General features: G+C 38.4%; 1 protein-coding gene across 1 annotated transcript; it reads right to left on the bottom strand.

Annotated features, from left to right (window-relative positions):
* Window positions 1-2098: 2098 nt before the first annotated feature.
* Window positions 2099-4396, bottom strand: LOC136809784 (uncharacterized). Its single transcript, XM_067066341.1, has one exon. It carries the CDS (start codon window positions 4394-4396, stop codon window positions 2099-2101), a length of 2298 nt encoding a protein of 765 aa, XP_066922442.1.
* Window positions 4397-14513: the final 10117 nt, after the last annotated feature.

Raw genomic sequence — 14513 nt, 5'->3', positions numbered from 1 at the left:
GCGGTTCAGAACTAGGGGGGGGGGGGGGCGTTTTCCTGTACCACCCCTTAACTTTTGATCTAGTGGGTCTTTTTCGATGAAATTTGGCACACAAGATCCTTGTCACGTAAGGTAACTTTTGACAAAAATTTTTTTGATGACGTCACTCATCATGCCCAAAGTGAGCAAAAACCGAAAATTTCCTTTGTTCTTATAAATAGCTATTGTATTCTAACAAAAGCTTTAGAATAAAGTTGCCTGAGTTTAAAATGCTTATTTTATCCTAAATATTCAATAAATTACGGTTTAAATGATATATTTGACATTAAAAATCAATTTGTATTGGAAAAGTATCAATTTTTGTGACACCTTACTGTCAGAAATGTCATCATGCTCAAGGTGTGAAAATTTTTAGGTGTCAAATTTTTTTTTATTTTGAAGCTAAATAAAAGTTACGAATTTACAGAAAATTTCACGGCAAAAGCTCTATTATTTCAGGTACTCTTACTGTTACCGCAGGCAGAGACAGGACGTGAAGATTTACTGAATGTTCGTGATATTCGCTAAAATATAAGGGAAAATTCTACTAAGTCACAAAGCTAATTTTACTAAGTTCCACAAAGTTAAAAAGGGCAAAATATATGTACAAGTCAATGAGTAAATATACTTACTAAACACGTATAATCCCATGAGCTCTGGTGCAGTATAAAAATGTCTTCTATATTTCCGTTATCTGGTTCTCAATCTCAAATCAGTTTTCATTCACTCTGATTGTCTATGTAAAATTTGTACCCCTCACTCTTCTCTCATCAAAGTTCAACTAACAGAAAAGGCAACAAAACAACACAAAAATGCAAAAGCGAGAGAAGAGAAAGTCCCAAGGGACGGACGCAACAAAACAAAACAAGCAAATGGGAATGCTGTAGATATATACCTACTACCTATATTATAATAAATAATGGCATTTACATAGCCCCTCACAAAAATTTTAATTTTTGTAACCTTCAAAACATAAATAAATTCCTAAATAAATTTTTAATAATTTTTGATTTTCATTAAATACTATATTTTTGTAGTAAAACTATTTGTTCAAAGGTCTAAGTAATTTTGACTTGTTTGCCAGTTCAATTTCAACAGTTCTCGTGAGCCCAGTCCCAGGGATGAGCTTTGTTACTTTCGCTAAACACATTCATTTCTAGGTTTCTCATCCTTTAGCAAAACAACATCATTAATACTAATGGCATCTTTCAGTTCCTTATGCCATTTACTTCGTTCTTGTAAAGAATTTAAGTATTCCTTACGCCAGCGCTCCCAAAACTCATTAACAAGATGCTGGACACGACGCCAATATTTACGACAATATAAATCGACATCACTAAATGAACCAGGAAGGGGGTATAAACTTTCGATTTGTGAGTTAGTAGAGTCATTGGCGATATTGGAGTGAGGCTGGTTGAATCGTTTAAGCATTCGACGCTTAATGGTCTTGAGTTGATTACGTTTTCGACCTCGGTGATGAGTGTGTGGAACGATTCTTCATGAAGAATTTCGCCATGTTTGATCAACATTCCGGACAAGATATTTCGGGCTGTCCGGATTTGTCGTTCCCAAACTCCTCCATAGTTGCTGGAACTAGGTGGATTTCTCTTCCAGACGACCCAGTCACCGTTGTGTTTTGATAGAAAATCGGCAATTTTTGAGTGATCCATATTCATAAATTCTCTGTAAAGCTGTTTATCAGCGCCGACAAAATTAGTCCCATTGTCGGATCTTATCATTCTAATATTTCCCCGTCGAGCGACTATCGTCGGAGAGATAAGATAAATGAATCGGTTTCCATGCTGTGGATTCCTTCGATATGAACAGCTCGAGATGCAAGACAGGTGAATAGAACGCAGTAACGTTTGACTAGTGATCTTCTCACCTTTATGTAGAATGGACCAAAGACGTCGAGGCCAGTGTAGGTAAACGGTGGAGCGGCTTCGATTCTGTCGATTGGAAGATCGCTCATTCTTTGCTGAATTGTAGCCCTCGTAGGTGCCTGCACACGACGCATTGATGGATGACGTGTCGAACCATTGAATTGATATTGATGATCCACAGGCCATTGGTGCGAATCTCATTGATCGTCATACCTCGTCCTGAGTGAAATGTGTTGTTGTGATGGAAACGTACCAAAGGCTTTGTGATGACACTGTCCTTTGGAAGGATTATGGGATGTTTGATTTCGAAGTCCATGTTGGAACGTTGAAGTCGGCCACCAACTCGAAGAAGACCGTCTTTGTGGATGAAATGGGTTGAGCTTGACGAGATTATCGTTCAGTTTGATCTTTTCGTCGTTCTTGAGGCGTTGTACTGTGTTGGCGAAGTATGATCGTTGAACTTCCTGGAAGATCGTCACTTGGGCAAACTTTAACTCTTCGACTGTTAGGGGTTGCATCGTTGGCTGTTGACCTCTCAGAACCATGGAGTGCGTCTTTGATTTCTTGCAGAAGTTGTTGATGTAGCGTAAGACGAATGCTGTAACACGAATGATTTTAATCCAAGACGACATTCTACCTATGACTGATAAGAGAACGTTAGTTTCTACAGCTGCTGTAGCTGCACAAGTCAGAGTATCACTACTCTTGACGATCTCAGGATCGTCGTCATTGACAACGAACTTTGTTGTCGTGACATCATCACTAAGTGGCTGCCAAAGGAATTGAGGTCCTTTAAGCCACATATTGATGCGTTCTGTGTCGTCTTGTCGTAGTACTCTTGATCCAACGTCAGCTGGATTGTCTTCTGAGTTTACATATCTCCAACTGGTTGACGTCGTTCGGTCTTTGATGAACGTCACTCTGTTTGAAACGAACATCTTGAACTTCTTGGTGTCATTGTTCAGGTAGCCCAGCACTACCTTGCTATCTGTCCAATATACTTCACGTTGAATGGGAATCTCGAGCTCTGTGGACAGTTTGCTACCCAGTTTTGCGGAAAGAGCAGCGGCCATAAGCTCGAGACGTGGCATTGTGATCGTTTTCTTGATCGGATTCACTCTTGACCGTCCATGAACGAAGGAGCAGTGGATATTGCCATCTGGATCTAACAGGCGAATGAAGGTGCAATATCCATGTCCAGTTTCAGAAGCATCTGAAAAGTGGTGCAAGCTAGCTTCTTCTACAAGGAAGCCTACTGGGTGAAAGCATCTTGGAATGTTGATGGTTTGGAGCGACAGAATCGTTTCTGTTGCTTTACTTACTCTTTGTTGCAGTTCGTTTGCGAAGTCTTCATCCCAACCGAAGTTTTCGGAACAAAGACTTTGGAGTAGCCTTTTGCTTTCGAGGAGGAATGGAGCAGCCATTCCTAAGGGATCATAGACTTGGTGGATAATGGAGAGCAAACCACGCTTGGTTGATGGTATGTCGAAGGTCTTCGTTCGGAGGCTAAGAGTATCTTCAGAGATGTTCCATTGAACACCAAGTGCATGGTCGTTTGGTAGGACATCTAAGCATTCTTGAAGTTCTTTGACGCGGTGGTTTTCAGGGATGGCTTCGATGACGTCTCGTGAGTTGCTGATGACTTTTGTTAAGTTGAAACCACCATCTTGACACATTGAACGCACGTTCTGAACGAGCTCTATCGTTTCCGAGGGTTCTTCTGTTGATTTTAGCATGTCGTCGACGTAGAAGCTTTTTCTGAGGGTGTCGGACGCTTCTTGACCATACTTTGATTCGCCTTCGGAAGCTGCCTTTCTTAAAGCGAAGTTAGCACAACTGGGTGATGAAGTGCTACCAAATGTATGGACGCACATCTCGTATTCTTGGACAACGTTTCGAGAATCTCCATCCTCCCACCAAAGGAACTGAAGGTAACGGCGTTGATTCTCTGGGACTTGAACTTGGTAAAACATACTTTCGATGTCGGCCATAGTTGCAATAGTGTGTTGGCGAAATCTGGTGAGAACGCCAAGAAGTTGGTTGGTTAAGTCTGGTCCTTGAATGAGCTCGTCGTTTAGGGATTTGTCGTGGAACTTCGAGCTGCAATCGAAGACAACGCGAATCTTTTTCTTTCTTGGGTGATAGACGCCATGATGAGGGATGAACCATTGTTCGTCATCTGGATACGACGACTGTACCTTCTGAGCATAACCTTTACTAAGCATGTTATTGATAAAGTTCACATAGTCGTTACAAAATGTATGATCTCGAGAAAATTTCTTCTTTAATAGATTAAGCCTCTTCAAAGCAAGTGATTTGTTGTTAGGCAAATTGACTTTATCATTGCGAAAAGGTAAGGGAAGAACGTAATGTCCACTTACCTTTTGACAGTTGGTGTTCATGATGCTCAGGAACTTGACGTCGTCTTGGGAGAACTCGTCACCTAATGATTTGTCGTTGACTGTTTGCTCTTCACCATAGACTGATCCAATCATTTTTTCGATCGAATGGTCAGCCACCTGCTCTTGTTTCACGAATCTATGGGTTGGTTTTCGTTCTGATTTCAAGTCGAAGTTGATACGATAACATGACGTGATGTTTGGTTTGGTGTTGTCAAGTGGACCTGCTATGCACCACCCTAGGTTTGTCTCGAAGGCATAGGGTCACCTCTCGACTGGACTTGGGATTACGTTCGTGGGCTGAATTGCTTTGGGGCAGTTTGCACCAATTAGGATGCCAACCTTCATTGGATGATTGTCGCCAGTCTCGGACAGTTTGGTCTTTAAAGGATGGAGGTGTGGCCATCGTTGGAGCAGCTCTTTGGTGATTGGTTGTCGTTTGTCGCTCACCGAAAAATCCTTTCGACTGTAGGTCTTTGGGAGGTTTATCCATTTTTCTGGTTGATCCACACCACATACTTGAAGACCTTCAACTACTTTAGCACTGGTGACTTCTTCTCCGTTTAGAGTTTTTATATTCAATGTGGTCTTTGGGAAATTGGATCCAAGTTGTGACAACAAGTCGTTATCGATGAATGTTCCCTGACTACAATTATCAAGCAGAGCATAGGTTAACACACGATTCTGATTTAATTTGATAAAAACTGGTACGATGCACATACTAACAAAGTCATTGTTTCTAATTACGTGAATTTCTAAAGATTCTGATGGCTTTTCAGGACTAGTAGCTTCCGTTTTGAAAAGACCCTTTCTATAGCCATGAAATGATGTTGGATGCTTGCCACCACACTCTTCACATTTTCTTGGCGCTTTACACTCTTTAGCCAAGTGCCCTCGTTTAAGGCATGAAAAACAACGACCACTCTTCAATGCCCATTTCCCTTTCTCTTTACAGTCTACTTTCTTAAACTCTGGACAATTGTCTAGATCGTGACCCTCTTCACAAAATGGACATTTTGAGAAATCAGTATTAAAGGTTCTTACAGTTTTACGGTTTGATGCATTGTTGTCAGTATCGCCGTGCATCGCTTCCCTTGAATACAATGGATCGTTGGCCAACACAGTCTCTTTATCTACGAAGTCGATTAAGTCGTCGAATTTTGGTTCACGATGGAAGGAAGTTCGAATTTGATATACGTAGCGATTCCAGCGGTCCCTCATACTGATAGGAAGTTTTGTCAGTACAAGACAAATGTTGTCGGGGGTGTCGAACTTGTTGCCGATGATAAACTTGCTTTTAACCAGGAAAGAGTAGAGAGTTCGGAGTGATGCAGCGTCAGCGTTCTTGATTGGTGTTAGTTCTTGTACTTCTTTACGATACGACGCCAGTATTCTGTATGGGTCACCATATCTTTTTCGTAACAAGGTCTTTGCAGACTGGTATCCTTCTGTTGGACGAAGAAGGCTGCATCCTTTGATGAGGTCCTTTGCTTCGCCCCCAGTGAATTGGATAAGACTGGCCAGACGCCTTCTGTCTTCGTCGATCTTTGTTTCAATGACTTCCTCGAAGGTAGACATAAAGTACTCGAACTCCATTGGATCACCGTAGAAGGTATCGATGGTCAGCTCAGGGGCACTTTGCATTCTCAAAAGGCTGGATATTGTGCTGGCAAGTGTAGATTGTGTTGGTGACACTGAACTTATTGTCGATTGTGGCGAGGATTGTACAGTTTGTTGAGATGTGGGTGTTTCGGCCGGAGTCATCACGGGCTGGAATGGTGTATACGAATCGGAGGGTTGTAGCTGTGTTCGTGGTAGCTGATGATCTGTTGACAGATACGGTGAAGTTATTGTCGATCTCGGGAAAAATGTTGGCGTTGTCGAGGTAGGTGATATAGTTGTAATTGGTTGCAATTGCAGTGATATGTTCGACTGTAGCTGGTTCGGCACTGAAGATGGAGCAGTAGGTGAAGGATTCAGTGAAGTTGTGACAAGTAGGGAATGGAGCTCGTTTGGTTGCTTCATCCTTTGCGAAGAGTTTGATATGGGAATCGATGAAGTTGTGTCTGGTGTAGGATTCGATGACGTCAGAAAGTTTGTTGAATGGAAAGGCGGTTTAGATGACGCCATGACTGGAGATGGGTGAAGGGATGGTTTTGTTGACGTCATGACTTGCGACGTATCGACTACACGAAATTCGCTTTCTTCTGATTTTAAGAACTGCCCGTATACGTTGAGCCTTGCTTGCTGGGATGCGATTTTTCGTTGAGATTCTAACTCTGTCAGTTTCGATTTGAACGATATTTCGGCTTGTAGAGCTGCCATTTTCGCTGCTTCTTGCATGTATGCATCTTTGACGGATTTACGACTACCGCCACTACCACTGGATCTTCGGCTAGAGCTACTCGAACGGTTTGAACGGCTAGAACGATGGCTCCCTTCTTGACTTGTCCTTTTCTTTGGCTGAACGCTTTCTTCGTATCGTCTGATCCACTTCAACACGTTTGTCTTTGTGTCGAACACCTTTCCGTCAAATGTATCAACGAATAGTTCATCATCATGGACGTTTTCGCTTTCGTTTAGGGTTTTGATTCTCGCACAATAATTGTGGAACTCTTGTAAATCGTGATCTAGACTCGATAGCTCTGACTTGACAGTGTGGTAGTTCGTGATGTTTTCCATTAATTCGTCAAGGATTCCAATTCTTTCTTCCATGGTTTTGACCAGGGACTCGCGATTCTTTCTAACATTGTGTAACTGGTATTCTCTTCCTACAGGAGTGGGTACTGGGTTATTCCTCAAACCTTCTCTGGTGGACATTTTCGGGACGTGTTTACTGTTACCGCAGGCAGAGACAGGACGTGAAGATTTACTGAATGTTCGTGATATTCGCTAAAATATAAGGGAAAATTCTACTAAGTCACAAAGCTAATTTTACTAAGTTCCACAAAGTTAAAAAGGGCAAAATATATGTACAAGTCAATGAGTAAATATACTTACTAAACACGTATAATCCCATGAGCTCTGGTGCAGTATAAAAATGTCTTCTATATTTCCGGTTATCTGGTTCTCAATCTCAAATCAGTTTTCATTCACTCTGATTTGTCTATGTAAAATTTGTACCTCACTCTTCTCTCATCAAAGTTCAACTAACAGAAAAGGCAACAAAAACAACCACAGAAAATGCAAAAGCGAGAGAAGAGAAAGTCCCAAGGGACGGACGCAACAAAACAAAGACAAGCAAATGGGAATGCGTGTATATATAATTACCCTATAATTATAATAAATAATGGCATTTACAATTACCAATAGTTTGAGTCCCGAACAGAAAGAGCCCCCCCCCCATAGGCCGAATAGGGCTAGGGCACCACAAACCATCACAATATCATCAATTAGAGGCAAAAGAGTAATTAGAATCTCGTGAGAAAGCATTTTGAAATCTTTCATATTCTTTATAACCTGTTCAATCAAAATTCGGAGTTTCGCAATACTTTTAGTTTTGTCAGGTTTTTCTTTAGTCATCTGATGAGTGCCACAATTTCCTGGTGGAGGCCGCCAGCGGTTTGCGTGATGGCGTGATTGGGACTTTTTTCTTGCGTGATGGCATGATTAGAGTTTTTTTGGCCTGATGGCGTGATGCGTGATAAGGCAAAAATTTTACGCGTGATGCGTGATTTGGGCTACTTTCACTATTTTTTGCGTGGTGACAAATTTTAGCGATTTTCGTGATGCGTGATGGCGTGATTAGGGGTGCCTTGGGGGGGGGGGCTCCTGGTGGAATAATCAATCTCACATTACTCTCGGGTACCTAATAGCCGGGGGGATTGGATGAATAAGCGGGGGGGGGGGGGTTGGAAAAATCTCAAAACTTAATAAGGTTGGAATAAAAATGTCCTTGCTGGAAAACTTTCGAAAAATTAATTAATGGGGGACGACTATTAGGTACCCGAGAGTATGTGATAAACAAAGTGGCTCAATTCAAAATCCTTTGTCTGCCATGATTGCAGAATACGGGGGACAGATTTAAAAAATTCAGAGTTTTTTACTATTCCTTTGTCACTGATGCTTCCAGGGAACGATTGAGATATGAAGGTCACTGAAGAATTTGGCGAGCACCCAACCAGAACTTTGATAGTGTTGTGGTGTTTGTATTCTGACCACGAAAGTTTTTGCAGATCTAAGGACTTTGGCGTTTCAATAAAGCATTCAAAACAGTCTATGATTTGGCAAACATCCCTATTTTTGTCAAAACGTTGTGGTTGAGTGAAGTTTAACTGACCCTGGTTAGGCACAAAAACAATATTGCGTAAAACTAGGAAAAGCACATTAATCCAGGTTATGAAGGTGTTGGAGACGTGTGTGGTTGATGTACCAAAACGATGAGCCAAATCCTCCTCCATCAAACCAAGGTGAAGCTTCATCAGGGTCAACAATAGCTCATCTTCTGATGAGAGCTTCGGTTTTCTCCCAAGTTTTGTGACCTTTTTCTTGAAGTTGCGTTTGTAGCCACCCCCAAGCGATGTTCTCTTTGGATTTGTTCATGATATAAGGCTTACATAAGTCATGAAGGTTACAAAACGATTGCAAATTTTCTATTCCAGTGTAAAATTTTGTTTTACAGTCAGAGGTAAGCAATTGATCCTCCATTGATTTCTTACACTCACATTTTTTTCTCAATACACATAATTTTCCCAAAAACACCTTTTGTGCCTGAACAATTCCATTCGATGATTTATTGCATGCACGAGTTAAATTCTTAACGTTCTTAGTTAGTTCAGAATTGTTCTTTTCCAGGGTATAAACTTTTGCTTCAAATTCTGATATGAGTTCTGAATTCTTTTTTTCAAGCAGATCTATTTTTTCCTGCAATTCACGCTCCTTAGAAGTCTCAATCTCAAAAGAAATATCATCATCTTTATCAGCGAAAAGAGGTTCAGCCTCATCAGGAGTTGAAGGTTTCGAAGGTTCCAAATGCGCCAAAGATTCCAAAGGCTCCAAAGGCTCCAAAGATTCCAAAGGTTTATATTCGAACTTCCTCCTTTTCGCAAATTTTTCGGGAAACATTCGGTAAAGTTTCTCCTCGACTCCATTATACCATAACAATCTTGATGGGTAGTGTGGTAGTGATTCGGTGAAATGTCGAGAACACACTCGTGATTTTGATCCTGGGCTCCATAGCTTGTTCGTTTTGGGAGCTGTGCGGTTAATAAGAATTCTCCAATGCTTTCGACGTTCTGGGTCCTTTTTCTTGCCAGGGAAAGTTGGCAATCTGTAAAATATAAGAGATACAGTTCAGTTGTGACATAATATTCCTGAATGTCCAGAGATAGGATTGGGGAGACAGCAATTACTTTCATTTCTGCTGATACTTACCTTAAATAGAGAAAATCAGAAAGGATTTTGAATTATAGAGATATAATGTAACTACATCAACAACAGACAGGGCTAGAAAAAATCTAAAACTGTCCTTCTTTATTTTTTCAGTTAAATAGCTGGCTGAAAACTGCTAAAAAGAGAGCATAACTTGCTTACTTGAAAGGTTCTTTGCATGGGCAATCTTGTCTAAGAGGAGCATGGATATCACATTTCTTTGCTCTCCGTTGGAGCAATTTGTAATCTCCATTATGACATTCTGGAACAGCACAATGACAAGACATTTTTGAAGTTGAATGTAGCTTTAAAAAAAGCTGTTGTTGTATGGTTGAATATGTTGAAGTGAATCTTCGTTTATTGTAACACTTGTTATGTTGAAGTTTTAGAGATTTTTATTTTCTTGAAGCACAACACAAGACATTTCTCAGCCAAATTCCTATAGATTTCACTAACGAACGGGTTTGTTTACCTCCTCCAGCTTCAAAGGATCCAGTTTAGCAGCGATGACGTAATGTCCCGCAAATTACGGGAAAGGTGTATTGCAGTTTCAAAAGTGAGATTTAGGATTTTTTCTAAAATAGTTGCAAGGGAGTCTGGAACCGTGTCAAAAAATTTACCAGGAATACTAAAATCACCTGAGCTTTTACCGTGATTTAGGGATTTGAAAATGTTTAATAATTCATCCATGTTAACTGGGGTAAATAAAAATGAGCTCTCTGATGTCTTTTTATGTATTCTTTAAAATTTCCAATGTTTGGTATCTCAGCTTGAATTTTAGTTGCTATGGTAGTGAAATATTTATTGAATTCATTAGAAACTTCAATAGGCTCAGAAAAGATTTCGTCTTTTTTAGAAGAGTTTTTTAAGACAATATTAGACTGTTCCTTCTTCTTTTTGTAGATGATTTCATTTATAGCTTCCCAGGTTTTTTTAGGGTTTGTAAAATTTAGGTTGAAATAATTTTTGAATTAATTCTTTTTCCTGGCTTTCAGTAAATTGATGATTGAGTTTCTATAAAATTTGTAATTTTGACATAGGTTAGCTTCATTGATTGGATCTTTAGCATTGATGGATTTTTTCAAAAGTTTATCTCTGACTGTCATTGAGGTAGATATACCATTTGTGACCCATGGCTTTAAATTTTTTTTTTTTTTGCTTTTTGGAAATTTTTTTAATGGGTACATTCTCATTAATCAATTCTGTAAGTTTGCTATAAAAGTTATCAAGTGAAATATTTTGGTCATTTTGATAAATTTTTAAAATTTCTTCCCAGTTGAAATCATTGAAATTATTACTGAAATTTTGTTGAAAAAAGATTTTCCAATCTTTGTAATAGCCTTTTGTTTTATCAGATAAGTTATCAAATTGAGAATTATTAAAAATACAAAATTGTAAAAGATGATCAGCTATTCCAGTAATGAAATTACCACTACTAAAGTCTGTCCAAATATAATTGGCAGTGGAAACAAGAATGCCTGTAACTTTTGATAGTCAAATATAATTATGGAAATTTTTTTTGCTTCTTTCAGAGAATTAAAAGCGCTATATTTGAATGTTCTTCAACCTTAGGTGAAGAAGTTTTTTAAATTTCAAGGCAAACAGGAAAGTCCTTCGGAAGATATGGGACCCGAAATACCCCTTGGTAGCACTTTTCTGTGAAATATCAAAGCTCCAACTTATTACTAAAAACGGGGGTAGTGATATGATTGATGAAACAGTTTTTCGATCATAACACATTTTACAATGTCTTTAATGACCTCATAGCCAAACTGTGTTTAGTGTTTTGGGAATTAGCAAAGTTCTTTAATGACTTAAAAATAACAAAGGCAATATAAGTTCATGCTCATCCTTTCAATAAAAACAATTATACTGTATGATTTCACTTCGTTTCGAAATAATCAATGATACCAATAATACCAATGCACCAACACTTAACATTTTCCAACTTTTAATTGCACTGTTAAAAAAGATAACATAACCCCCATTTTTAGTAATAAGTTGGAGATTTGATATTTCACAGAAAAGTGCTACCAAGGGGTATTTCGGCTCCCATATCTTCCGAAGGACTTTTCTGTTTGCCTCGAAATTTAAAAATTCTTAACCTAAGGTTGAATTACCATTGGTGTAAAAATAAAAGTTATAGCATAAGTAGAAAAAAAGCTCAATTTTTACAATCGCAAATTAAACCGCTAAAAATCGCGAATTTTTCAACCAAAAATACATTCAAATATAGCGCTTTTGATTCTCTAAAACAAGCAAAAAAAAATTCCACAATTATATTTGACCATCAAAAGTTACAGGCATTCTTGCTTCCACTGCCAATTATATCTGGAAAGACTTTAGTGCAGTAAGGTGTTGGAGAAATGAAAATATTGTCTATCAATGTTCTAGATTTATCAGTGATTCTTGTAGGAAGGGTTATGTGTGGTTTAATTAAATAACTACTGAGGATATCGAGGAATTCGAAAATTTCAGGTTTTGATTCAAACTCAAGAAGATCTAGATTGTAATCCCCTAATAAAACCAAAGTTTTGTTTTCTTTTCTTACTTTATCAAGGAGAGTACCAAATTTGGGTAAAAAATCTTTTATTTTGAGTGTTGGGTGTTTATAAATTGAACCTACAATCAGATCAGATGTTCCAACAAAGACTTCTGCAAAAGTTGACTCAAGAAATTTAGGGACATAAAGGAGGTTTTCAAGATCATTTCTTCGAAAAGGCTTCAGATTTTCATCGATGTAGAGTGAAGAACCGCCAGCTTCAGCCTCAGTTGGTGTGTGAAAAGATTTATAATCCACAATAGGGAAATCAATATGCTCTGAACGAATTCTAGTTTAAGTGATGCCAATAATTTTAAATCTGTGATTTATTTTTTTGCTTAGAAAAGTGTGGAAGTTGTCGAAATGCTTGTTCATGGAACAGATGTTAAGATGAAGAAAAGACAAGTTCTTGATGTCAAAGTTTTCAGAGTTAAAGGGAGATTCATCAAAATATTCACAACTATTATCAACATGATTTAAAGCGTTCAAATTACAGCGAATGCAGGTCCAGGGGTTTGAATCATCAGAATCAACCAGCCTATCAAACTCAAACTGACTTAAATGATTGCACTTAGGGTGGACCCAAAAATTACACGAGTTACAAAAAATGGCATCATTGATTATTTGTTTACCACAGATTGAATAAGGACAGTAAAAAAGACTTGTAGAAAATAGTTAAAACACAACAGGAATAGAGAAAAGGAATTCAGAAAATCTGATTAAGATTAAATAAAGAAAAATACGTCAAAACCAGGGAAACTTTCCTTCAGTTCATTCAGATGAAATATTTTAGTACCTTTACTTTCATTTGGATTGTCATTGATAAAAATATGCCCATTGAAGACCCAGAATCTGTCAATGAGCTGTGCGGTTTGTAATTGTTTGCATTTACCCCAGAGGAATTTGTTTGGTAGCAAAGAAATTGTCTCGTGATCGCTTCCCGGGGGGGGGGTACTTAGGCAAAATGGGTGCCGGGTATGTGCGAGCCATAAGGGTACCTTTTCTCATTCCTCAAAAGTTTCTCAAAGGGGTACAAATTCAAAAGTTAGTCTCTGAAAGGGTCCCAAAATCTCGAAAATCAAAAATTTCTCTCTCAAAGGGTCACGAATTCCAAAAATTTTGACCAAAATTTGGTGACAATCCAACAAAAATTTGGAAAATATGGACCAAAATTTAGGAAAAAGTCTCTCAAAGGGTCCCAAAATCACCAAAATTTTGTCTATCAAAGGGTCGATTTTCGATTTTCGGCTCGGACATACCCGTCACCTCGCAAACCTAGTACCCCCCCCCCCCGGGGATCGCTTAAACTTTAATGACTTTACTTTTATGAAACACGCAATTCACAAGAGACAAATTATGTGACGTCATAATTGAACAAATAAATGAGACTTACCTAAGTTGATATTTATTTGTGATTTTATGATTTCTAGTTTCCAGTAACGATGAGAGAGATTATAGCGAAGAGAACGCGAAGCGGAACTGTCAGTATTGGCAAGTAATCAGATTACAGATATACCGATGAGAGAGATACCTGGGAGGGTAAAGCACCTGGGTGGGCGCCATAATCTCTCTCATCGTTACTGGAAACTAGAAATCATAAAATAACAAATAAATATCAACTTAGGTAAGTCTCATTTATTTGTTCAATTTTACGTCATTCTAGTTTCCAGACTCTTCGAGAGTATAGCGAAGATTTTGCAAGTTTTCTGTAAGCCAATGCGAGAGGTAGGTTTTAACGGTTGTAACTTTTGATAGTCAAATATAATTATGGAAATTTTTTTTGCTTGTTTTAGAGAATCAAAAGCGCTATATTTGAATGTATTTTTGGCTGAAAAATTCGCGATTTTAAGCGGTTAAATTTGCGATTGCAGAAATTGAGCTTTTTTTCTACTTATGCTATAACGTTCATTTTTACACCAGTGGTAGTTCAACCTTAGGTTAAGAAGTTTTTTAAATTTCAAGGCAAACAAAAAAGGCCTTCGGAAGATATGGGACCCGAAATACCCCTTGGCAGCACTTTTCTGTGAAATATCAAATCTCCAACTTATTACTAAAAACGGGGTAGTGATATGATTGATAAAACAGTTTTTCGATCATAACACATTTTACGATCCCTTTAATGACCTCATAGCCAAACTGTGTTTAGTGTTTTGGGAATTAGCAAAGTTCTTTAGACTTAAAAATAACAAAGGCAATTTAAGTTCATGCTTATCTTTTCAATAAAAACAATTATACTGTAATTTCACTTCGTTTCGAAATGATAAATGATACCAATAGCAATACTACCGATGCACCAACACT

Source organism: Clytia hemisphaerica, unplaced genomic scaffold (assembly GCF_902728285.1).
Source record: "Clytia hemisphaerica strain Z4C2 unplaced genomic scaffold, Clytia hemisphaerica genome assembly, whole genome shotgun sequence".
In the NCBI taxonomy this organism is placed as follows: Eukaryota; Metazoa; Cnidaria; class Hydrozoa; order Leptothecata; family Clytiidae; genus Clytia; species Clytia hemisphaerica.
The sequence above is the reverse complement of the archived record's forward strand: the minus strand, read 5'-3'. Positions and strand labels throughout refer to the sequence as shown.

What these genes read in the sequence shown, in the direction of transcription:
- LOC136809784 (XM_067066341.1), bottom strand. Translation starts at nt 4,396, where the DNA reads ATGATTGGATCAGTCTATGGTGAAGAGCAAACAGTCAACGACAAATCA.